This window comes from Aspergillus costaricaensis (assembly GCF_003184835.1).
Source record: "Aspergillus costaricaensis CBS 115574 unplaced genomic scaffold BO79scaffold_60, whole genome shotgun sequence".
In the NCBI taxonomy this organism is placed as follows: Eukaryota; Fungi; Ascomycota; class Eurotiomycetes; order Eurotiales; family Aspergillaceae; genus Aspergillus; species Aspergillus costaricensis.
In genome coordinates this window covers 52,240-75,092 of record NW_020291860.1, presented here as the reverse complement: position 1 = coordinate 75,092, position 22,853 = coordinate 52,240, and the positions used below count along the sequence as shown (strand labels likewise).

Sequence of the window (22,853 nt, the reverse complement as noted above, 5' to 3'; positions counted from 1 at the left end):
TTCCTAGCCGGCATTGAAAGCCGTCCATCCATCCATCCGACGGATCAGGACCAAGCCAGGGGAACTATCTACAAAGTAGTTAGTAAGTCCTTACTACTAACTACTTACTCCCCCGCCATTAAGGTTGGTAAGGTTGGGTGGATGCGCTTTCAGCTCTTCCCACTTTTCTCAACTGCCACTATTTGAATATAGATACATCCACTTGTCTGGCTAGCATCCTTCTGGCAGCCACCCAGCGTGGCTCGGCCCCGAAAAATAAGACGTGAACCTACCAAGGATTGGGTTAGAAATGTTCCAAGTCCAGTCCGGAGCTTGCACCCATCGTGGCTTCGCGAATCTCAAAGTGGATGCATCGTCCGATACCGACCCAAACCTGACCAGATGAGACAGAGCCATCATGACTCGTTCACGGCCCCCCGTATATATCGGCGTGGCCGAACTCACCTGACGCCTTTCCCCTCCCCCAAAATCCAGCCTGAACCGTGGGCCCTGGTCTATATTCAGGTCGCGACTATAGCCTGCCCAGTGCTCACGGAGGGAACGTATCGATCAATCAATCAATTAATCGTAAACAGAAGACAAGCTGCGAGACATGTGTGTCATGAAGTAGATCATGGTTAGTACTACTCCACTTGAAAGGTTCCTGGACCTAATTGGATGCCAGGAAGGAGATGTTGACCCTCAAAGTTGAGGAAGAAAAAGCATCGTCCCATCAGCATCCTTGGTAGCAACTTTGCTCTGGCTAGCATGACTGGTCTGGTCCTCTTCTCTCGGCCCCGGCGGGCTTTATTTCAAATCTTCTTTCCTTCAACCCTCGCTGCCACATGGTTGGCATCTGCAATCCATGGTCTAGGATAGTCGAGTACTACTTCCTTAGTACTTAGTAGATTCTGTATCCTAGGGCCTTCATTGGAACCAAGTCTCTTCGCCTAAGATACGGGCCTAACCACATCCATCCCGGGGGTTGTTTCCCCTCTCCCTTTTACCTCAGTTCTCCCTGGGATCACCCACAGACAAACACGCCATTCGCGTCAAGGTGGCAGTTGGGCTGCTGCCTCTCCATTCGCCTGTTCGCAGTTCGCCTTTCACCCTGTCTAATCCCATCGGAACCGCCACTGTGGACAGGGCTGGCTGATGATCTTGAGAACGCCTCTTTTATTCCATTTTAATTTTATTCTTATTTTTATTTTATTTTTTTTTTTTTTCCATGGCGTTTCTGCATCAGCTCCGTCTTGTACCTGATCCTATCTTTCCCTTTCTCTCGCCCTCCTCACGAACTACTACTTTTCTGGACAGCTCTGCAGACTCCAGACTCCAGATTCCCACTCCTATCTTTCGTTCCCGTTTTTCCCCCTTCTCTTCTTTCTCTTTAGACTTTTTTTTTTTTCCTTTTTCCCCCCCATTGTTTTTTTCAGCCTCCATTATTCGCTCCACCCTATAGATAATCCCTTTTAAGGATGCATAAACGACACTACTTCCGATTTCGTTTATCTTCATCCGTGGCCCCCAGCCCATTTGCCTCTTGACTTACCGAACATGGTTGTTTCTCTTCATCTATAGTCACCCGACTGGCATCCTCCCTCCACTTATTTTTCAACCTCTTTTTTCTTATACTTTCTTCTTCCTTTTGATGCACTCAGTTGCTCTGTCTTCTTTCTCAATCTCCCATAGACTCCACACATTATATAGCCTAGGAAGCCTATAGAGTATGGGTGCCTACGCTCCCGTCACCATCCAGACATCTCTTGTTGATGCGTCATTCCCAGCGTTAGCCCTAAAAGCGACTTCTTCCATGGCAGCCGGCAGTATATCGATGACAACCCGTTCTGGTCGGTCTTCCAGGAAGCAGCCTCTAAGATTGCCTATCATTGCCCCCAAGAGTTGTCTGGTGAGCCCCAGCGCCGGCTTGGACCCTCCGACGCCCAAGAAGGTTTCGGTCCGCCAGCACCGACTGCGCTTCCCACCCCGTTCCCGAACTGGTTGCTGGTATGTCCGCTGGCGCGGAAAAAGCCTTAATTTCCCGTTCTGTGGGTATCTCTAATGTCATCTTACCCTCCTAGGACGTGTAGAGTGAGCCCATCCTCCCGTGTCAGAAGCAAATGCCGTGATATCCGACGTTCCGTACAGCGAGATGCTAACTTGTTTTGCCTTGTTTGGAAGTAGAGCCGCAAAGGTGAGTGCTTGGGTTTCCCGAAGAGACAGTCACACCTCTGCAAGGGCTTTTTCTTCTGCCTGCTCCAATGCGACGATATACTCACTAACGCGCAATCCAGTCAAGTGCGACGAAGTTCACCCTCAGTGTAATGTGCTTCATCCAGAGCCAATGTGAGCGCTGCGCTGTTCCATGCTGACCTGATCCGATCCAGCAATGTGCTCGTCTGGGCCATGTCTGTGACTACCAACCACGATTGTGCTTTCGAGATGATACCCGTCGCGTAAGGGAGCGCATGCCGGATGTTAGGACCGCGGGAAACGTGGTTTGGGACCGTGAGCAGCCGTAACCCTCTTTTACCCTTGGATTGTGTCTAATAAATTCATGGTTTTTCGTCTCAGCGACAGTCACTTCGCGGAAAATTAGCGTGCCTCCAGCTACATGCGACTTACTCCCGCCCTTCGCGACACTCACATCAGATGAAGAGCGTGAGAGAAAGGCGCAAGCAGCGGTACCTGGAACTTACCATGTGATAGCCATCCCAGAGAGTTTCTCTCGACTGCCTGAGTATGCAGACGCGGACTCTGAACAAGACTCTGGGAACGATGCTCTGCTCGAAAACGCTAGTGGCAGTAATCCCCCGATCGAAGATGACAATTGGGTCCATGGACCAAATGTCGTTGTATTGAAGAGCTTCAAGTCTGCACGAAGACACTTGTACCCAGACAGAAGAAGTACCTCTCAATCACCTGAATCAGACCAGGGAAGCTTCTCATTATCTGCACCTTCGGTATCGGAATTGATCCCGGACTATCCGGCTACCGGTGTACAGCATATGCAGGAAAGCGCCGAACCCAGTTATTCGCAAATGCTTCTTCTCGAACATTTTCGTCAGTTCGTGTGTTTCCAGCTCCTTCCATGCACTGGCCTTCTCAACATCAATGGTCTGGATGCGACTGTGTTTGAACGTGAGGCGTCAAACTTCCCTCCTGTGCGTAATACTTGCCATTTTGGGTGTCGGATAAATTTGTCTGAAATCTAATCTCTAAATTTTCTAGCTATACCATACAATGATGGCTCTATCCGCTCTCAGTCTGGTTCGCCACGGGGGTGGCCATCACATCGATGCCTCATATTACTACGATCGGGTTGCCGCTCTTTCCCATGGTAGTCTCTGCAATGAAGACCTCTTGTCCGATGCTCTGTATCTGACACATTTTCTGATGCTTGTTTATGAGGTGAGTCTTTCGGACCATCCCTTTCCTCCTCATGCTCGCGCCTAAGGCGTTGCGTACAAATCACGTGGGTTTAGCGCTGAATTCGCTAGGTTGTGGCCGCCAACCCCGGTGGTTCAAACCTCTGGTCACATCACGTCTCTCGGCTGCTTCATTTGGCCTTGCTGCGGCAATCAATTCCGGGGGCTGAACGATTCCCTTGCATCGCTTGGTGGGTATGCCACGTGGATCTATATGCGCTGTTCAGCGGTGCAGGCACGGGGGAGTTTGTCCGCGCCGTTCTCGACAATCAGCTGCTACTAGACTTGCAGTCGCTGTGTTGTGCAGTTAGGCCCAGTGACTCGGAATATCCACACGCTGATAACAGCTTACCTCTGATCCTGCGATTATATTACGACACCTTTACATTAGCCATCCGAATCGGACTCCTCGCCGTTGAGACGCGGGATGCCAAAGAGTCTTACCTAAACAACTACTTGGGCTCGCGGCGACAGGAACTAAGGGAAGTACGTGATGTGCTCATAAGGCTATGGGGCCAGCAGGAGGTTGGGTACTTGTACCAGAATCAAATTAGTCTTTCAGAACAGTCGCAGAGTCTGTTGCAGCCGGTTAGTCAGTCCTCTTCGCTTCACCCGGGCGCGTGGTGTTAACGGCTGTACCATCTAGCTTGCTATTCTGTATCACACCAGCCTGCTCTTCTCCTCGACCAGTCTCTGGGCAGGACAGCGATTGGAGTCTGGGGCTGCCTCAGACGAGGAGATTCACCACCACGCGATGCGAATCTTACAGATCGTATCGGGGATCGTGGAGAAGGGGCGAGCAGGAGACCGGCGATTCATTGCCTTTCCCATATTCCTGGCGGGCGCTGTGGCTCCAACAAGTGGGCTGAAAATGATGGCCTTGGAGCTACTATCCAACCTAGAGGAGGGCGAAATTGGGTATAATTCGGCTACAACATGTCAGATGTTGCAGGTATTTTTTGAACGGCAAATCCAGCATTCTCAGCGTGGAGGCCATGCGCTGGAGGTCGAATGGGCGGAGGTGCTGGCCGAGCATGGGCGACCTTTAGTCAACTACGGTTGATTCATTTCGGCATAAGTTTGCGAGTTCTCTCGGGGGACTTTGGAGCTGGAGTTGTAGGATTTGGGCATGATTACTCTCAGCTTGGGATATATATAATTTTTTTTTCGAGTTGGTTTGGATTGCGGATATAGACGGGGCCCGTATACGCCAGCGCCTTTTTTTAGCATTTTTGATAGGACTTAACGAAGTGAACGAAGTCAGGATGATAATAATAATAAACCAACCATGACCAGATGGGGATTACGACCCATGCTTTTCATCATCGTGGGCACGTTGATCCACATCCGGACTATGTTACTTAGTTGTTTATTATTAAGGTACCGCGGCGGGCCGATCCCGATGCTCGGGGAGAGACAAACCGTCTAGATACTAACTACTAAGTACTGACTACTAAGTATATCTCAGGGTCCCCACCGGCAGTTGGAAAAGCGACACACAGCCAGACCTGGTGCTAGTAGCAGCCACATGCAACCCTGGGGCATCGCATGGTCCAGGGAAGGCCAAACCTGCAGCCCCGTGAAGGAGGAGATCAACCATTTCCGACTGATTATTCGCGGAGAGCTGCCCCTCATGCACCGTTGGGGCCTTTGCGTTGAGCCAATGATGCGCCCGCCAGCATCCCCCTCGGCGGCTAATCTGTCGAGCCACCAGCTTTGCCCAAGAGGAATCTCGCTGCCTCCTGCTTTCTTTCTTTCCTTCCTTGTTCCTCTTTCTCTCCTTTCTCTCTGCATTGCAAGTTGGTCCTTTGGTTGGCTTCAAGAACGACGAAGAATGAGCGACAGTCGTTGATACCCCCGGGCACACGGCATCTCTCTTACTAGAACCAGTGACTTCCAGTCCGTTTGTCCCTTCCCCCGCATTTCCCTCTCTATCTCCTGTTCCTTTTCCCTTCTCTCTTCCTTCTACTTTCCCTCGTCTTTTCGTCTGGTCGCATTCATTCGTTCTTGGATGGGCGCTCTTGCTCGTTCGAGAAGGCTAATCTTTACATCTCTCTCTAGCTATCTTCCGTTCTACTGATCTCCAATCTATTCAGCAAAGACCTAGGACAGCATGAGTCGTCCCAGCGCAAGCCGTCAGGGTTTTCGCTCCCAGGAGGAGCTCTTCCTGAATACTGCATCGGGGCAACCGCAGGCCGATTCGCCCGTCATTGAACCGCTGCGCATTGGCAAGCGAGAAACCCCTTCCCCCGCGTCGGCGCATAGCGCCCCTCTGCCCTATCCCGACGATAGACAGAGACCCCAGCATGTTCGTGGCTCAGGTTCGAGTGGCTCTAGTCCAGTATCTCACGGTGGAGCTGCTCTGGGAGACTCCCCCACGGTTCCCAGCAATATGTCGGCTGGCTCCGGCATATCTCAGACTTCCGATTATATGGCTTCTCTGCGGCTGCGTGAGCCCAAGCAGGCCACTCTAGCTGAGCGACGAGGCAATGTCCCGAAACCCTTGCCCGAATCCCCCGCAGGGGACTCTCCGGACCGCGAAGGACTATTTTCGCGACTTCATCAGCGCATGCCGGGCCTGGCAGCTCCAGCCCCAGCTCCAGCCCCAAACATTCAGTCCCAGTCGGCCGGGTACCCAGACCACCGTCAGCAGTACTATCCACCTCCTCAAGCTTCAAACAAACCGGCAGCAGCACACAATCTACAACCGCCAAACAATGCTATCAACCGAATAAGCTCAACGGCGTCAAACTCGACGACTCGTGCTCAACGCGGCTCTCCGCCGCCTCCAGAAACCCCGGTGGTTGAGCCAGGGCAGCATGCGACGTCTGATATCGAGGCGCGGTATGCCGCCTCGGGAATTGCGGGAACATCGACATTAGCAGGACTTCAGTCTCAGAGTGCTGCTGCCCAGAGAAGAGCTGAGCAATATGCCGGCCAGCAGCCCAGAATTCAACAGCCAACTCCACCGGTCCCAAGGCCATGGACCCCGACGGAGCAGCCAGGAAGCCAGCCACACGGGCCACCCACTGTCTATCAAGGTGCTGAGGTCGTTTCCGAAGGTAACCCTCCGACAAGTTCCACGCCTCCTATGCCTGCAGGGGCGTCAGTGCAGCCCCAGCCAGCGTCTCAACCCACCAGGATTCCTCCGAATGCACTAGAACAAGATCTGGAAAGAATGCGCATAAGCTCCTCCCCTCCTCCGGCCTACTCGAGTGTCCCAGGACCCGTAGTATCGCAGGGTTATCCGAATGAGAAGCAGCGTGCTCCAGTATCGACGAGTCAGCCCAGTTCGTCAACTGGGCACCCCGCGACCGCTGGACCGGCAAACGGTGCCAAAGAAGCCAATGATGCAAACGGTGCTGCAATGGGCACTGGTCCGTTCGTGTCGGCCCATGATCACCCAGCATTTGCAAATGAATCAAGGCAGCAACAGCAGCCGCAGCCGCAGCCGCAGCAGAAGCAGTCACCCCCACCTCAGATGCAACCGCAGCCACAAGAGTCGAGATACTCTCCTCCGAATGTCGCTCAAACTCCAGTTCAGAATGGGAATCATGCGATCGTGCAGCAGACCATCGTTAGCAATCTACCAACGCCATCTGTGGCACCATCCTCACCTCCACCGCTACCAGAAGGTTGGATCGCTCATCTCGATCCCAATTCGGGTCAATACTACTATATCCACCTCCCGACTCAGTCCACACAGTGGGAGTTCCCCAAGGGTCCGACTCCTCTGAATCTCAACGACACCCCGCTATCCCCGGTAGGCAGCGTATATAGCAGCCATCCTCTGGCATCGCCCGCTTTATCAACATTCGGTAAACCCTTGGCATCTCCTGGTCTTCCCTTGACTCCAGGATTTGAGAGTTTACAGTCCCCAATTGTGTCAGGATTCACTACGGGGCCCCCTCCAATCAGTGGGATCGATATGTACAAGGTTGCTCCTACAAATGGGGTCTATTTTGGCCCCTATCTCCGCTACACAAACATGGACGTAGAGCGTGGCATCTGGCTAGGCTCCATTCTCTTGGTGACAGATGCCGCACAGCCTCCCACCATTCATATTCACCAGAGTGTCGATCTGTCTCCGAATCCACGTCAGCTTAAAGCCATGCCAATTGCGGTTCATCAGCGATGGACCTTCTACAGGTACGAAATAGATTTACGTATGGAAGAGGCCGGACCTGCCAAATGGACTTACGCTATCACCTCACATCTTGGTTGCACACGCTACGAATTTCTAGTTGCGGGACGATACGAGACTGGTTGGCGCTTCATCACCACTTCGGGAAACGATTTCTCTATGAATGTGAATGCCAACGAGAGATCTCGCCTCGGTGGTGTAGGATTCATGTGGAAAGACATCATGCAGAAGCATAATGAGATTGGAGGATTCCATACCCAGCTGTGTCTAGGAGGCCAGATCTACGCCGATCGGATGTGGAAGGAGGTTCCATGCCTCAAACAATGGCTTGCACTCAGTGGGAAGGAAATCCGGAAGAAGACGCCATGGACAACTGCCCACGAAGAGGACGTCTCTCATGCTTACTTTCACTATTATACGAGCCATTTTGATCAGCCCTATCTTAGAGAAGCCTTTGCTCAGATCCCTTATGTTTGTCAGATCGATGATCATGATATGTAAGTCTGTGCCTTGCCCACACGACAGGAGCCCATGCTAATGAAGCTAGCTTCGACGGATTTGGTTCCTACCCAGAGCACATGCAGTTTTCCAACATGTTCAAGAATATTGGACGAGTAGGCATAGAGATGTATCTGTTGTTCCAGCACCATACCACACTGGATCTGCTCCGTAATTCTCAGAGCGACGTCGATCTGTTCACCATCACCGGCACTGGTTGGCATTTTGTCAAATACCTGGGGCCCGCTGTTGTTGCCGTCGGCCTCGACTGTCGCTCAGAGCGCAATCCTCACCAGGTTATTGCTGGACCCACGTATCAGGGGATCTTCCCCAAGGTTGCCATGTTACCCCCAACCGTGCAGCATTGCTTGTGGATGCTTTCAGTGCCAATTATCTACCCGCGCCTGGAGACCGCTGAACACATCGCACACACCGTCGCTACGGGGAAGAGGGCAGTCACGGGGGCATATAATGCCCTTGGAAAAGTCACTAGCTCTGTGGCCGGTGTAGTCGGAGCCAAGGGCATGGTTGGGTCAGGGTTCGACTCGGTCAAACGGGCTGTGGGCAAAACCGGTCTGATGGGCGGAATCCTCAGCCCTTTCGGTGAACTTGACCTTTTAGATGAGTTGCGTGATCAGTGGACCCATGAGTCCAAGGTACGTGTAACCTCATGCTATATTTACTATCGGTGCACAATCACAGCCGCAGGACTAACCGCATGGATAGGATCTCGAGCGAACCTATCTTATTCGCACCCTCCAGGGCATTGCCCATCAAAAGTCGCTCCGCATGACTTTCCTTTCGGGCGCCGTCAACGCCTGTGGTGCTGGACTCGTGCATGATCCGTCTTTCCCCTCCAACCATAAAACCATGTATCAACTCATATCGTCACCAGTGGTTAACAACCCTCCACCGTCATATGTCATCAAGCTTCTCCATGGTAGCAACAAACCCCTATATGTCCCAGCTAACGGTCAGCGCTCGACTCCCTCGAAGCCTACCGATACTAAGGAAGACATGCTGGAGCTGTTCCAGTCTGATGTTACCGGACAGCCTCGTGAACACCGGAAGCTGATTGGTCGTCGAAACTATGTTGCTATTGTTGCCTACGATCCGGATGTCGTCAACACGATGTACGGCCATCCAGGCCAAGGAAGTGGGAAGTTGAACCTTGCGGTGGACTATATGGTGCAGGGCGATGGGACATTTGGCGCTGTGGTCAAGTATGGGCCTGTGATTGTTCCGAGCTTGGAGCCAGGAAAGTGATGACACTTGAAGTACGTGTTATGATTGATGCCCTCATTGGATTCCCTCTTTCTTTGAGCTGTTTTCTTTCTACCTCTGTTATGCTGATCTTTTGTTTTCTTCCTCTTTGTCCAGTTTTTCTCTACTTTCTTTCGTACCGTTGTCTTCTCTTATTCAACATACCTGTCCCGCCCAGAATCTGTAGCAGCAAACGCATCGATATCCTTAGCAATGCTATTTCCTGATTTCTCTTTGTCACAACACAAGCATGTTCCAAGTATCCCAACGGATAACACTCTACGTTCTCTCATTCGACGCCTGTGGACAAGTAGTCACCCAGTCCCTCCCCACACTTGCCTCTCTATATTGTCAAACCGAACACAAATAGACATACTACCATCCACTCAGCTCTGTATATAACTTCTTGTGGATATACCTAGTTAGGATGTTTGTTGCAAAATTCAGAAATGAAATCACATGATATGCAAATAAATATATTCTGTACGACCCATACCTCATCAATACACGCCTACATCCCGTACAGCGTACTAATCAGGCATCCTAGTAGTTTCACAGGAAAAAATAATATTAATAATCAAAGAAATATCCAATTTCCTACTCAACCATCCCATCATTATACACAACATTCAATCAATACTAGTACTAAACATCCCATAAGGACGCAAAGTAAGGCACCGATGTCCATGATGCAACTGCAGGCCCACAATATATATATATATTTCATATATGTATGTACTATGACGATAGTCATTCTATAGTATGAACTCGTCTTCTTAGAGGGGATGTTGCATCAACTACTACTAGTAGTAGTAGTGTCACGTTGAACCCAGTATTAGGCTTAGCTGAGGTCACACATGCATACATGAATAAATATCTTTACTAATACTTTTGTATATTCATCGAAAGGGCCCGCATGACATCACAAATCATAAGTGCTACTTAATGAGCGACTTAATGTGATATGAGTACATAGATACATAGATATGCAATAAGCAAGATATGACTGAAGTTCGACGCAGGGAAGCCATATTATGCATGAATGGAAGGGTGAAATTCAGTTGTCATGCGGTTTCAGAACCATCTTTTTGAGCGTTTTCCACTATGCGGCGGTTTCAGTTCATTGGGATGTCCCCCGCTGTCTGGTGATGAGATTGGTTTTAAGTTATTCTGTGGGGATTGGAGGTGGCTTGCAGATCGGGTTCGGTTTTACTCGTGACCCTTGCTTGTGTTGTGGATCATGTGCTTGTGCTTATTTTGCTCAGCTCAGCCCATCGAATGCGGACTTCGAGAGGATTGTTTTAGGGGGGTTATGATTTCATAGAATCTAGCTAGCTGTACTGCTGCATTTGTGACTCGCTTATACTTAGGATATGAATCGAATCCACCAATATTTCATACGTGCACTCGTTCCTACAGCCATGTATGATTGCGTCGTCTCTTCGTCGTCAATAAGAATATCGGGACTACGAATCCGACGCCCACCACCCCTTGCCTGCCCGGTCACGACCAGGAACACAGAGCCCAACCCGCCAAAAGTAGTCCCGATGGGAGAATAAGAGCTCCCACAGGTGGTATCTAGACGGGATAAGTCGTCTAGGCAAATCAAATAAGCCTCGGTGTTTCATGGCACTTTCCTGCACGTGCAAGGGTGCTTGAGAAGTATGCCCGTCTGGCATATCGTGCTGCTCGGTTGATTCAGCGTCAGCCCAGCCAGCCCGCGACTTCGCATCTGCAGCCAGAGACGCCGATCCATGAAGAGCGACCGCCAAGGCCATTTCACCTCCCTCCCCTGATATGCATCGTGCATCGTGAGGGCCCTCGCAGAAGTGAACGTCATCCACTGATGGGGGAAGATCTTCCTTGGAGATGAAGATTTCTCCCGCGTGCATCGCATACCCCCATTCTTCCAGTGGTAGGAGAGGCACAGGGTCATAAACATGCGTGACCCTGCGAAACCGCCATGCGGAGTCCTCGTCCAACCGGAATATCTTACCCAGGAACTCGGCAAAGGCCTTGTTTCCGACCTTCGGTTCTCCGAATGTCGTCACCGTAGGTTCCCAGCCTCGCAGCTGCATCTCAATACCAGCCAGCGCAGCAACTGCCCCACCAAGCGAGTGGCCAACTAGAACCAGTTCATAGTTGGGGTATTGCTCCCTTGCGGCTGCAACGTGGTCGAGGATCGTCGAGCGTGTGTTCTGCCACGATGTGAAGAATCCGGCGTGGACAGTGCAATTGTAACAGCTTGATTCATTCTTTCCATCTTTATGTCCGAAGTTATACGGCACATAGGCTTGCGGGTAGGCAGATAAATCAACGATCGTGTTGGTAATGGAGTAGGTGCCACGGAAAGCGACAATGATACGGTTAGGTGACGGCGAGTGCGAAACCGCTATGTATCCACAAGAGTCCGAAAGAAACGGCCCAGTATTCCATGTCTAGCTAAATGTTAATCATTCAAAGTCTCCTGCTCACGGCAGGACAACCTACGGTTATTAACTCAAACCCCTTGAGGTCACTGCAGTGGCTCAGGCACTGAAAAGGCTTCTGAAGCCCAGTGCTGCCAACGCAGTAAGCGACATCGACCACACGCGCTAGCTCATCCAGAGAGTTGTAGGTCTCCTCGGGGATGGGGCGTAAATCCTGACCTGAAGGTATGTGGTCCGTTTCTAGGCGAATGAATGCGCGAATCGGCAAGAAAAAGGAGAAGTAGGTGAGGATTAAGGAGTAGGAATTGAACAACACATTAAGAGCTATCATAGCGCTGAGTGTTTCTTCATCGTCTTTGGTAGTATCTGCTGCGGTGCAGCAGCTGAAAGAGTCGTGGTTGAAACTTCAGAAAGCGAAGAGAGACTTGGTAAACCCGTGACGTCGAGAATCTGGGGAACCCTGACTTGACCCCGTGATGCGGAGTCGGTCACGATGTACGTATCCTTGCGTAAAGTTACGGGACGATCATACCTACATATTACGCCGTCACGAATTAGTCACTACGGCTTATAGGGTAGTTAACTAGCAGTTGAATTGTTATTATATGAAGGGCCATCAAATACGAAGCACTTCAAGTACCCTTGTTATTTATTGTGTGTACATGAAATGGTCAGATTCTATTTACCTGAAGCTATTTTCCAAGCTCCATATTCTTGTGACGCAGTAAAGGATCCAATGCATTCAATATGCAGGAGCCTTTGAGCTAAGTCTAGCACATTTAGCACAACGAATAGTTGTCTAGATGGTCCAGATAACAACGCGGCCATCGACTCCGCTCGCTGTTATTCAAAAGTTAGCGCAACCACAGAATAACTTATCAGGGGAGTAATTCTTACTGCTGAACTTGCGGACGACGCCGTCGGCCTCCTCGTAGACCCTAACGGTGCTAATAGTATTCTGATGCGTAGTCTTAAGTTGGGTGTCGGCTTGGGTTTGTCCCTTGAGGTCCATTTGGCGGAACATATTAAGAGCAGACTCCTCGCGAGCGCTCCCAGCACCCGGCCCTGCCTTGCTTTCAATGGTCCCAGCAAGTTGCCATCCGTTCTCGTCACCGCGAAGGCGGTACGGTTCGCAATCCTGTTAATGCCTGTTAGGGATATGTTTTGTAATGGATCATCTGCTGAAGTTGAATTTTTTGGAGACATACGTGGCCTGCGGCGATGATCTCGTTCTCGCCGTTCCAAATCAGACTGTTGAAAGGCAGAAGACGAGTAGCGATGGTCAACATCGCCCGAGGCGGCTGTTCCGGCGCACTAGGGTATACGACGGTGACACTGCTATCATGGCCAGTAAAGGCAAGTGCATCTCCACTAGGAGAGAAGGATACACCTTGAATCCAACCAGCCGAGTCATTCAGGAATTCACCACAAATTGTGTTAAAGGGGAGCCGTTCACCCCAGGCGCTGGGCTCCGGGCGGGTGTCGACACCCTTGATGAAGCTGGAAAGCACCCGGGCATGAGAGTCAGTCGACCCCGCAGCCAGGAGAACGGAGTTTGGATGCCAAGCAAGGGTGGTAATAGTGCTGCGGATGGGCTTCTTCAAGTGCTTCGAGATCCACCAGTCATTCTCCTCTTCAAAATAGCACACCGCGATCACGCGAGCACCAGATCCAACAGCGAACTTATGTTCAGAAGGTGACCACCGTACAAATGTAGCAGCCCTGTTTATCCGAAGGAGAACCAGCGTTGGCTTCCAACCCGTGGGGGTCCGTTCCCAGACGTAGGCGTTGCGGTCTGTTCCCATGGTCACTTAGACGGGACTATTGCAGGACAAGGGGATGAGGATAACTTACCCTGAGAACAGGTAACAATACGTCCACTGTTGGGAGCGATATCCACTCCAGTCACAGTCTTCTCATGGCCCTTGAGTTCATCGGTCAACGAGAACTTGTTGCCGGACTTCTGATAAAGCTCCACATTGCTTTCCCGCGCAACTGCAAGGGTCGCCTTATCCGGAGAGAAAGAATGATCGGCAATTGGGTTATGGAAGAGGTGGTGAGCTTCGGGAGCGGCCATGGCGAGTAGACGACAGGAGGAGCTCTCTACTGCCGTGTGAATGAAAGAGTAGAATTGAGGTAAAGTATGATGGTTACCAACCGGAAAGGGGGAGGGGGAATGGTGGGCAGTATACCACAGCCAAGCTAGGCCCCGAACGATGACGCGGGCGGATTTGGCCATGATTAGATAATATGTCACATGACCTTTCGCGCTCAATCCAGGTTCAACTTCATTCGCATCACAAGCTGTGCTATCTTCGGGTTTCACTTTCCATTGGCTTCCTTCCCTGGACGGGGTGTTCTTTTCGGTCTTTTGCTCGAGGTATTGCTGGGAAGCTGCTCTATTTTCCCCTCGGGTTTTCTTTGTCGCTCTGCAGTGATGGCAACCAGGGTGATTCCAACGCGCGGTGGTGGTCAAGGTAAACCCGCTTCAGCCACCGGACTGCCTAACCAAACGTAAGTCTTGGATACTACTTTCTAAATCTAATGCGGGCACCCTGACTGATCCCATTTTGCAGTTTGTATTGTACCAATCTCCCAGACAAGCTGCGCAAGCATGACCTACGGTTATCCCTCTATATGCTTTTTTCAACCTACGGCACCGTTCTCGATGTTGTTGCCATGAAGACCCAAAAGATGCGCGGTCAGGCCCATATTGTTTTTAAAGATGTCCAGGCTAGCACACAGGCTATGCGGGCCCTCCAGGGGTTTGAGTTTTTCGGCAAACAAATGGTATGTTCTTGCTAGCGCAGTGCGGTTGTTCCTCGCTCATTGACTCGGGAATATAGAAAATTGTGTATGCTAAGGGTCCCTCGGACGTCATTGCCCGGCTGCGCGGAACGTATAATGTGCCTACTACAACATCTGCCGGTCAAACCACGGGAGCATTCACAGAGCTCCAGAAATCGATATTTAGCGGGCCCCCAGGATCGGCGGCTTTGCCGTCGAAGCCCAGCGGAGAAGTCAATGGAGAAGCTCAAGCAGGCCAAGGTGTCAAACGGCCTCGTGAGGAGGAGAGCGACGAAGAGGAAGCCCCTATGGACGAGGACAGTGATGTGCCAATGGAAGCTTCGTCGGATGAAGATTAATTGCTTCGCTTATGTACCGGGAATACGTTGGCCAGGCCAGGGGGATCCAACCTGAGAGGGGAGGAAGTACTCTGGATCAATCTAAACTGTGTGACGCAGTGCCTTGGAATGTCTTCATGCCTTCGACTGTGAAGAGTTCCTTTGGCAACTGAAGACCGAGACGGTTACCCACCAACCCGAGCCAAATCATGAGATAAGTCTCGGGAGTGAGACAGAGCTGTCCTGCAATGTGCCTCATCGCATCCGTTGTTTGGCATGGATGAACGAAAAACGCTGGAGTTCCGGAGTCTGGATGATACTACGAAGCATAAGCTCCAGCTTGGGCTAGGGATTCGAGATCTTGCACATACGCCAAAACTAATACCACCCATGATGCCAATGCTCTGGAGTTCCTTTCTGTATTGTTCCGGTACCAGGTGTTGGTAGACCGCGTCAATTCCCAGCGGCCCCGGATGGTTGTCTTGCCGTAACTGGAAATACAAGACAGGGACGTGGTACGTGGGAGAAAGCAGAATATAATAGGTTACCTGTAAACGGACCCTCGTCTCGGGCGCACGAATGAGAGCTTCCTGTTTGATGTTAGACGATGCTCGTAGAATGGAGAGAGCGCAATGGAAAGGGGTTCCAGTTCGACGGACGGGATCTTCTTCCGAGGCCTCCCACTGTAGTTCTTCGATCATCTCTGGGTCCGGGAGGGGCTCGTCGCGATCACGAGTACCCACATGACCGATATCCCTTGCAATACTCAAGATGGGCCCGGTTGCCTAATGAATTTAGCTGAAAGTGGGGAGTAGTAGGGGGGAGGGGTGAAGAAAAGAGGTAAAAAAGAAAGAAAGGGGAGGAGAAAGGAAGTGTATAGTTCAGGTCCATCTTCCTAACCAATGTTCGAATCTCTGTCGCGCATATTTCAAGCATACTTTCCCGCAAGCGACAGGCAACAAGAGAAGGAGGGTGGAACAAAGTCGAACGACATGAAGCGAGGCAACTAACTTACCCGCTGATCGAGACGGATGGAGGACCATCCCACCTTGGTATCATCCACCACGTGAATCCGATCTAGAAAGGCGTGACAGGCAGTTTCAAATTCCTCGGCAGTGAGCAAAGGAAACCCCGATAAGGTCGGTCGACTGGAAAGAGAAGACGCCATACGACTGGTAAAGACGCGGTGTAATCCGACCACTGACCGACAGACAAGCGCTGCAGAAGCGTCTGCGTTGCAGAAACACTGGTTCTGTACGCCCCAGAGGACAGCGATCCAGTTCGTGAGGGATGTGGGTTGACTAACCAGTCCGTTCTCGGGTTGGAGACCCTCTCCTGTTGCTTGCAGTAATTTTTTTTTTTTCTTTTCCTTTCTTTCTTTTCTGATTTTTTTTTTACGTCGCAACTGCGGGCGGGACATCTAACGAGTAAGTAGTGTCTAGCTGGAGCTTTCGGATGACCCGACCAGGAGGGAGCGAGCCGAGCGCCGGAACGGGAAAGGTTTCCAAAGCAGTAAAAGATGGAACCATGGAACCAAGAAGGACTCAATCGGAGATGACCTGACTCGAAGGGGTTTCTATCTCTGAATCTTTGACCCATCTATGATACACCGATAATGGAAAGGGTAAATTTGAATGTTTGAGAAGAGAGATCAATCCGGAAGATGGACAGTGCGGGGGGGTGTTGGAGCTGATGTCGGTGCTGTCGATGCTGACAGACAGGTCCTACTAGAACCGCATAATCATGATACTACTCTTACTTCCCCCAGCCATCTCCCTTTACTACTACTGTAGTATACGTACTCTTACTCTTACTTCATGAGACTGACTGAATGAACACGGATTGACAGACGGAGGGCGGGGCGGGGAAGCGGTGGAAACTAGGCAGAACAATCTAAACGACGCTAAAATACCGACATGACTAAACTAGAGCCGAACAACTAACTTGACTAGTAAATTAACTAACTAGTCAGTTAACAACAGCAGTAGTACCGAAGTACTGCGTGCAGACTAACTTACGATCCAGTTGTTCAATAGGAGGCTATGGTGGTAGTGGTGGCGGTGGCTAATGGTAGTAGTATAGTAGTATAGTAAAATGCTCAAGTAGTCCAAAGTCAAAAAAGTACACATGTCCGGAGTAGGTTACTTGTGCGATTGAATGGGAAGTACGGAGTACTCAAGGATAGCATCGGGACGTACGGAGTAGAATACATTAGATATTATTAACCAAAGACGGGATGCGATCGATTCTTTCAGCTTCTTCTATCCCGTAGGTGGTGGAGGAGGAGGAGGAGGAGGAGGAGGAGGAGGAGGAGGTGGTGGTCAAGAACCAAGGATCCATAACTCGGAGAGGCGGGAACAGCATTCTCCTCCGTAACATCCTGACTACTTTCACTGACCAAGGTCCGGAAGGAAGAACTAGTCGCCTAGTTCTGCTTGCGGCCAGCCCAGCACCAATCAAGGCTCCATCGTCATCAAGCTTTCCACCCCTGGAGGGATCCACGGCTGGAGCTAAAACAGACGATGGTCCTGGCGATCCAAATGCGATCCTAATGAGGGTCGAACTAAGAAAAATTGTTTAATCCATAACTGGTAGGGTGAGCTTCTGCCAGTCCCCCTAAAGGATAGCGATGAGATACTAAGTAAGTAGATAGATGTACAGCTAAACTAGCTGCTAAATAGCTAATAACTAACTAGATAACTGCAGACACATCAGACAAACATCCGACGATGCATGGTATGATCATAATCCGTGAATGATAATCATGAGGAAAAGAATAATCAATCGACCTACGTACGGAATGAAATAATAGCTCAACGAAAGTAGACAACTGAATTAACAATCTACAGTAGTAAACAAAATTACTGATTTTAGTTACTACGGAATAGAATGATACCCTTGATACCCCTCCCTCCTCATGCATTCATTCGTTTCCCTTTCTTGCCTTCTTTTTAGTATTAGGTATGGTTATTATTTTAATTTTGTTAATTAATTAATTTTTTTTCTTGGGTGCTTCTAGCGGGCATCGCCGGTGCAATTCTTGCTTTGACTTGTCCGCTTTCAGGGATGGCGTTGTGTCCGAAAGTCTGAGTTCTGAAATGGCCACGCCAGTCCAAGGCTGACTTGACCGTCCATTCCCATGGCTCCATCCACACATCCTTCTCCAATTCCTATTGTCGAAGAGGGTAAAGAAAAATTGGATGGTACCTTGGCTGGCTGGTGAATAATGTCCGGGTGTGTTTGCTCTTTCTTAGCTCCATTTACTCTGACACCCTTATCCACATCTACATCCACATCCACATCCACACACACGGTCTCTCGCTCTTACACAATGATCTTGTCAGAAGCTGGTTCCCTTTTCCGACCGTCTGCAACCTGCCGATCCATTATCTCGTTCCCCATTCCGTTGTCCGTGAGAGCTACAGTTGCCTGTGGATAAACGCATTCGTCACTCTGGTGTCTTTCGTGCATCCTCAACCATGGCAGCCCAGTCCATCTCCACTCCACTTATGTATCTGATTTCCCTTACTTACCCCAGCTACGATTCTTAATCTATCTTTCTTTTCCATCCGCTTCATCCCATTCAACCCCGTGTTTTTGATTTTTATTCTTGATTTGGTTTTAAATCTCTTTTCTTTTTTATTATCTTCTTTTTATTTTATTCCTTTTTGTTCCCATCTTTATCTGGCCGACCAGGGATTGCGGTAATCTGATAATATTCTTTTTTTCCCCTTCTTGTACCTCCTTTGTTCTACTATTGCATAATACATCCTCCACCACTCCTGGTTTCGTCGTCTTCCACCCTCCACTACTACTCTTTCAGTACCTCTTCTCCTGACATCTCCATTTTGTCTGCCTATCTGCCGTATAAAACAAATCAGGAGGGAGGAAACCCACTAGTTGGACGTGGCTGATTCCGCCCGTGCTGTATTTCCTTTTTATTACAACAGTTCATTGTCCTGTCTTTTCGTTTTGGGTAGCGCTTCCCTCTCGCTACCTATATAGTCGGCCGTCTTTGCTTTTTTGCCCCATTTTCTAAATACGCTCTTCTGGTTCTTTACCAGCTTGAGGCGTCGCAAGTCCAGCGCTTCGGGCGAAAGCTCGAACCAGTCCCGTCCAACAACTTCCTCTTGTTTCCTCTGCGTGTTCTACTAAGTCTTTCAAATCAACCCGGGGTTGACGTCGTCGAAAGTTTTTGAAACCTTCCCTCGGCCTATTTACCTCAAAGGCAGGAGCCTGGTGCTTCCAGCCTCGTTGGTACCCAAGTTTCTTCTGCGGGATTGACCACTGTTATGGCATTACCGGATTAAACCCTGAAGTGAACTTGTTTATCAGCCACTGGACGCCATTTGTTGAATTGTTTGACGTTGCGGCCTGCCCATGTCGGCCTCGCACCTTTAGGTGAGAGGATCAGGTTCTTCTGAAACCTTCACTCCGGTTTTCACTCAAGAAGGAAGCCATGGGAGGCTACCTTTCAGTACAGAGCAAAGAAAAGCGTCGCCGCACCAATCGGCTTTCAAAACCGCCTCCGAATAGGGCAACGCTAGCTTCAAACAGCTTCCGCGCATCTCGTCAAACTTCCGGCACCAGCTCTCCTATAGAATGCCCTGCTTGTACTGCTTGGCAAGACCCTTGGACCGGAACTTCCATCTCCCTCAAGGCCCCCGAGCCTGATGTATGCACAAGGAGGTCGCAGTCTCTTCCATCTGCCTCCTATCGACCTGGGGAGCCATGGCCCACTCTCAGCAGGGCCCGGAAATGCCAGTCTATGGTCAAAGAGCCAGATGATTTTAGTCTGTACTCGCCCGTTCCTACCGTTCCTATGCCAGATCCCGTTATGAGCGGTCAAGTCTCTCGCCGTTCTTCCAGACACAATAGCTTTCAGGCAACAACCCTCCCAAGTCGAGCACAACCATTGATGGCACGGCCACCGCGACCAAGACGGGCGTATTCTGCGCACACCACACCTCAGAGGGCGCAAAGTACTATGCATCATAGTACAATCGAAGAGGCAACGTCTTCTAATACACTATTCAGGGTAGACAGCCAAGGATTTTCTCTCATCCGTCGACGATCGCTGCTAACACGGCCCGGGATCGCAACAAGAAGGCCAGCAAGAGATACAGCCCGAAGATTATCATCACCAGTTGTACGGGAACCCACGATGTCACTCAACTATTTGAACGAGACATCTGCATTTCCAAGGCCGTTACCATCCGGTTACGAAGATGCTGCTGGATCACCTAGTCCGGTTACCCAGTTCCGTCCAGCAACACCCAATGAGTTCGAATATACTCATTTAGGGGCTCTCAAGTTGGGATCATTGCGTGTGGTAAATGGTTCTGCATCTCCATGCCCCAGTGACAGGACTCGATTGAACCGTCCCAACAGCCCGAATCCTGAACCTACTGGCATTCACACGCTTGATACGAAGCCGGGAGAGCCCCAGCAGTATACCCACAAGGTGCCATACCATATGGATCAGAAGCCGCAGTTAGCTTCTGAAAGTGCAGACGAGCAATCCCACAATGCTGAGATTGTGCAAGACAGCGGACATGAAGTGGATCTAACCAGCTTTGATCTATCGAACATCCAGGACTATGCCTCTGAGAGTGCAATTGAGCAATCCCGGAAAGCTGAGATCGTCCGGGACAGCGCACTTGAAAAAGTTGATCTAACCAGCTTTGATATCTCAAACATCCAAGACTATGCTCCGGTTCCATGTAATGATACTGCCCGTGTTCCAAAGTTACAGATTCCACCTACTGAAGTGGGAAAGCCTGACGATCACCCTGCAAGTCCATTTTCTTTCGAGAGATCTCCAGCAATCTCAACACCGTACAAACTTCGTGGTAGTGAAACAGAAGATGAAGGTATCTCTGTCGCTGATGAGGAGAAATGGTTTGTCCGCCAGCTTGAACGTTCCTTCCGAGACCACGGGCATCAAGAACTCCAAGGTGCTCATGGAACGGTTGACAGTGGATATAGTTCCGCAGCCTCCGTTCGTTCCACTAGACGATCGACTGATTCTCGCACATCCACACACCAACCTGCAGTGGCCCGCAGATTCACATTCAATGGTAATTCAAGGGACCGCGGGCTTTTGGATGCCAGGAACAGCCCAGAACTTGGCTACGAGCCCTCGGTACACCGTCATTCAAGCCTTCAGGGTCCATGGGCAAGGCCCAGAGTTGACAGCTATGGCTGGCCGTCCCACAGATGGTCAATGTGTCATGACCTCCGACCGATGCCCCCCAAACCGCGCCTAAGGAGCGGTTCATTCGCGACTCCTCCGGAATATCGGCATACAATGCCCTACTCTCAATATTGCCACCAATTGAGGAGCCTCGATAATGCCTCTCCTGGCCTGTCAGTTGCCTCTGCAGATGCTATACCTCATCAATACCCCCAATGGGAGCATGTCGGAGCATTCTTAGCTTCATCGGAGAAAAGCTGGAAACAGCCCATGACTACAGTGACGGAGCACGACGTGCCGGGTAGCAGCAGCACGATGAGCACTGCGTGGCTACCAATGCCAAATATTGATGCACTTCACGTGCCAATCCCAGAGAGCGTGAAAGGCTTGGATACAGGGAGACCGGTATCTGGACAGTTCAGAGGAAGAACTAGGAGCCGAAGTATTGAAAGTCAGCGGAAGAGGCTGACGAGGCATGCTAAACATCCAGATCTTTACAAGGCCGCTTCACCAACTATCTTTCGTTGATGCAATGGCTTTTTCCAGCTTTCTCATTCACTTGTGCGTCACTATTTGGCAGCATCCTTCCACCTGCATGATATGCCACCATTCCCTTTCGAAATGTTTCTTTTCCGATTAGTCTTCTGCTTCGGTGCCGGGGTTTCCACTTTGAAGTCTAGCGGGCGGATATCTCCTTTACGGCGCCAACTTGGTCTTGGTTCTTCTATTCATTCGTTTCCACTGCTTTACAAATACCCATTTGGTAACCTGGATGATTGTTTGTGCTTCATTTTATATAGTACTATATCAGAGTTCGACTGGCGCGGGAAAGTCTAGGCGTTTCCCTTTTTTTTGTTCGTGTTTACTGTTTGACATTTGATTTATTAACTATATTGGATCCTTCCCTCCGCTTGTACATATCTTGGAGTGGACAAGGAGAAAAGCAACGTATACTCATCAATCTATCCCCGCTTTGCGGGCTTCCTGTATCGTGTGAACACTTCATCAGCGCCAAGTAGTATTAGATAGCCGCGATAAGCTGCCATCTAGCCCAACAGTCCGAAACAGCAAATGTAGCGGTGAGACCCCTTCTCCATCATCATCATCATTAAATGGGGACTGAGTCAAGTAAGATCTGGCGGTGTCCGTGCATTCATACCCAGTTAGCTAGGCTGGCTAGTCTAACCTTGTGATCCAAAAGGATCGGGCATGCTTACAATCAAGCGCGCAATCCAAGGCGGAAGACGCCCAAACGACCGAGACCACCTGGCATATGTCGAACCCAGCCCGAGCGAAAGCTGCATGCATACAGGGAGTAGGTCGGTAACTATCTTCTTACTTGTAAGCAAGCAGTTCCAAAGAAGATGTTACACATCTGATAGATGTATCCAGATCTTGACGAGACGAAACAAACATGCCACTAGTGAGTTATCTGAGAACTTAGTTTCAACAAGAATTCCAGCAGCTAACTAGTTACGTGTAGTACATATTAGCTAATCGTACACACAAAGTTTTCCCTCCTAATTAACTATCTATCTAGTATGGAGTAACTACTGTGTAAATCGGGGAGCCGCAGACAACCACCCCCCCCAACAGTCGGCAATGATTCTCAATCCATAGTACCCACGGGTGGGGAGCTTACATCTTGCATGCATAATATTGAAGCAAAATACTTGAAGCAACCACATGTGCTTGGGAAGACGCTCAACGCAAGGGTTAAAACCTTCTTCCCTTCGGTCTTATCTCACATTACTTGTAATATGTAGGTTTTTTTTTTTTTTTTTTTTTTTT

General features: G+C 50.1%; 9 protein-coding genes across 9 annotated transcripts; 4 read left to right on the top strand and 5 right to left on the bottom strand.

Moving 5' to 3' along the window:
- Window positions 1-1,708: 1,708 nt before the first annotated feature.
- BO79DRAFT_233502 (Zn(II)2Cys6 transcription factor) lies at window positions 1,709-4,470 on the top strand (the record flags this gene model as incomplete). The annotated part of the gene is made up of 7 exons (XM_025684289.1): window positions 1,709-1,967; window positions 2,094-2,173; window positions 2,367-2,487; window positions 2,554-3,143; window positions 3,211-3,390; window positions 3,480-3,995; window positions 4,054-4,470. The coding sequence occupies 7 exons, from the start codon at window positions 1,709-1,711 to the stop codon at window positions 4,468-4,470; spliced, it is 2,163 nt and encodes a 720-aa protein (XP_025534080.1).
- Window positions 4,471-4,874: 404 nt separating this feature from the next.
- On the bottom strand, window positions 4,875-5,406 carry BO79DRAFT_278896 (uncharacterized protein; the record flags this gene model as incomplete). The annotated part of the gene is made up of 1 exon (XM_025687935.1): window positions 4,875-5,406. A coding segment is annotated over one exon (532 nt), but the record flags the coding sequence as incomplete, so codon positions are not given.
- Window positions 5,200-9,771, top strand: BO79DRAFT_291354 (WW domain protein). Its single transcript, XM_025688985.1, has 4 exons — window positions 5,200-5,306; window positions 5,469-8,048; window positions 8,099-8,705; window positions 8,776-9,771. Exons 2-4 carry the CDS (start codon window positions 5,521-5,523, stop codon window positions 9,313-9,315), a joined length of 3,675 nt encoding a protein of 1,224 aa, XP_025534078.1. The 5' UTR covers window positions 5,200-5,306; window positions 5,469-5,520; the 3' UTR covers window positions 9,316-9,771.
- An 856-nt stretch (window positions 9,772-10,627) lies between these two features.
- BO79DRAFT_291353 (lipase family protein) lies at window positions 10,628-12,138 on the bottom strand. Its single transcript, XM_025688984.1, has 2 exons — window positions 11,803-12,138; window positions 10,628-11,750 (listed from the first exon to the last, which is right to left on the bottom strand). The coding sequence occupies exons 1-2, from the start codon at window positions 12,070-12,072 to the stop codon at window positions 10,779-10,781; spliced, it is 1,242 nt and encodes a 413-aa protein (XP_025534077.1). The 5' UTR covers window positions 12,073-12,138; the 3' UTR covers window positions 10,628-10,778.
- A 209-nt stretch (window positions 12,139-12,347) lies between these two features.
- Window positions 12,348-13,912, bottom strand: BO79DRAFT_212041 (WD40 repeat domain-containing protein). The gene is made up of 4 exons (XM_025683129.1): window positions 13,596-13,912; window positions 12,950-13,536; window positions 12,639-12,879; window positions 12,348-12,581 (listed from the first exon to the last, which is right to left on the bottom strand). Exons 1-4 carry the CDS (start codon window positions 13,816-13,818, stop codon window positions 12,541-12,543), a joined length of 1,092 nt encoding a protein of 363 aa, XP_025534076.1. The 5' UTR covers window positions 13,819-13,912; the 3' UTR covers window positions 12,348-12,540.
- Window positions 13,913-14,178: 266 nt separating this feature from the next.
- Window positions 14,179-14,887, top strand: BO79DRAFT_161389 (U2 snRNP complex subunit MSL1; the record flags this gene model as incomplete). Its single annotated transcript, XM_025679022.1, has 3 exons — window positions 14,179-14,255; window positions 14,318-14,531; window positions 14,588-14,887. 3 exons carry the CDS (start codon window positions 14,179-14,181, stop codon window positions 14,885-14,887), a joined length of 591 nt encoding a protein of 196 aa, XP_025534075.1.
- Window positions 14,888-14,963: 76 nt separating this feature from the next.
- BO79DRAFT_161391 (ATG3/ATG10 family protein) lies at window positions 14,964-16,034 on the bottom strand (the record flags this gene model as incomplete). Its single annotated transcript, XM_025679023.1, has 4 exons — window positions 14,964-15,185; window positions 15,238-15,456; window positions 15,526-15,651; window positions 15,882-16,034. 4 exons carry the CDS (start codon window positions 16,032-16,034, stop codon window positions 14,964-14,966), a joined length of 720 nt encoding a protein of 239 aa, XP_025534074.1.
- Window positions 16,035-17,858: 1,824 nt separating this feature from the next.
- BO79DRAFT_241322 (uncharacterized protein) lies at window positions 17,859-18,406 on the bottom strand (the record flags this gene model as incomplete). Its single annotated transcript, XM_025685106.1, has 5 exons — window positions 18,319-18,406; window positions 18,175-18,241; window positions 18,074-18,139; window positions 17,990-18,036; window positions 17,859-17,952 (listed from the first exon to the last, which is right to left on the bottom strand). Exons 1-5 carry the CDS (start codon window positions 18,360-18,362, stop codon window positions 17,859-17,861), a joined length of 318 nt encoding a protein of 105 aa, XP_025534073.1. The 5' UTR covers window positions 18,363-18,406.
- Window positions 18,407-19,281: 875 nt separating this feature from the next.
- On the top strand, window positions 19,282-21,879 carry BO79DRAFT_205144 (uncharacterized protein). Its single transcript, XM_025681836.1, has one exon. The coding sequence runs from the start codon at window positions 19,326-19,328 to the stop codon at window positions 21,588-21,590; it is 2,265 nt and encodes a 754-aa protein (XP_025534072.1). The 5' UTR covers window positions 19,282-19,325; the 3' UTR covers window positions 21,591-21,879.
- The last annotated feature ends 974 nt before the right edge of the window (window positions 21,880-22,853 follow it).

Coding starts and splice junctions, on each gene's coding strand:
- BO79DRAFT_291354 (XM_025688985.1), top strand. CDS start 5,521: ATGAGTCGTCCCAGCGCAAGCCGTCAGGGTTTTCGCTCCCAGGAGGAG. Junction 8,049..8,098: donor CAGATCGATGATCATGATAT/GTAAGTCTGTGC, acceptor TAATGAAGCTAG/CTTCGACGGATTTGGTTCCT. Junction 8,706..8,775: donor AGTGGACCCATGAGTCCAAG/GTACGTGTAACC, acceptor CCGCATGGATAG/GATCTCGAGCGAACCTATCT.
- BO79DRAFT_212041 (XM_025683129.1), bottom strand. CDS start 13,818: ATGGCCGCTCCCGAAGCTCACCACCTCTTCCATAACCCAATTGCCGAT. Junction 13,537..13,595: donor TATTGTTACCTGTTCTCAGG/GTAAGTTATCCT, acceptor CCATGGGAACAG/ACCGCAACGCCTACGTCTGG. Junction 12,582..12,638: donor CGTCGTCCGCAAGTTCAGCA/GTAAGAATTACT, acceptor TTTGAATAACAG/CGAGCGGAGTCGATGGCCGC.
- BO79DRAFT_291353 (XM_025688984.1), bottom strand. CDS start 12,072: ATGATAGCTCTTAATGTGTTGTTCAATTCCTACTCCTTAATCCTCACC. Junction 11,751..11,802: donor AGGGGTTTGAGTTAATAACC/GTAGGTTGTCCT, acceptor ACATTTAGCTAG/ACATGGAATACTGGGCCGTT.
- BO79DRAFT_205144 (XM_025681836.1), top strand. CDS start 19,326: ATGGGAGGCTACCTTTCAGTACAGAGCAAAGAAAAGCGTCGCCGCACC.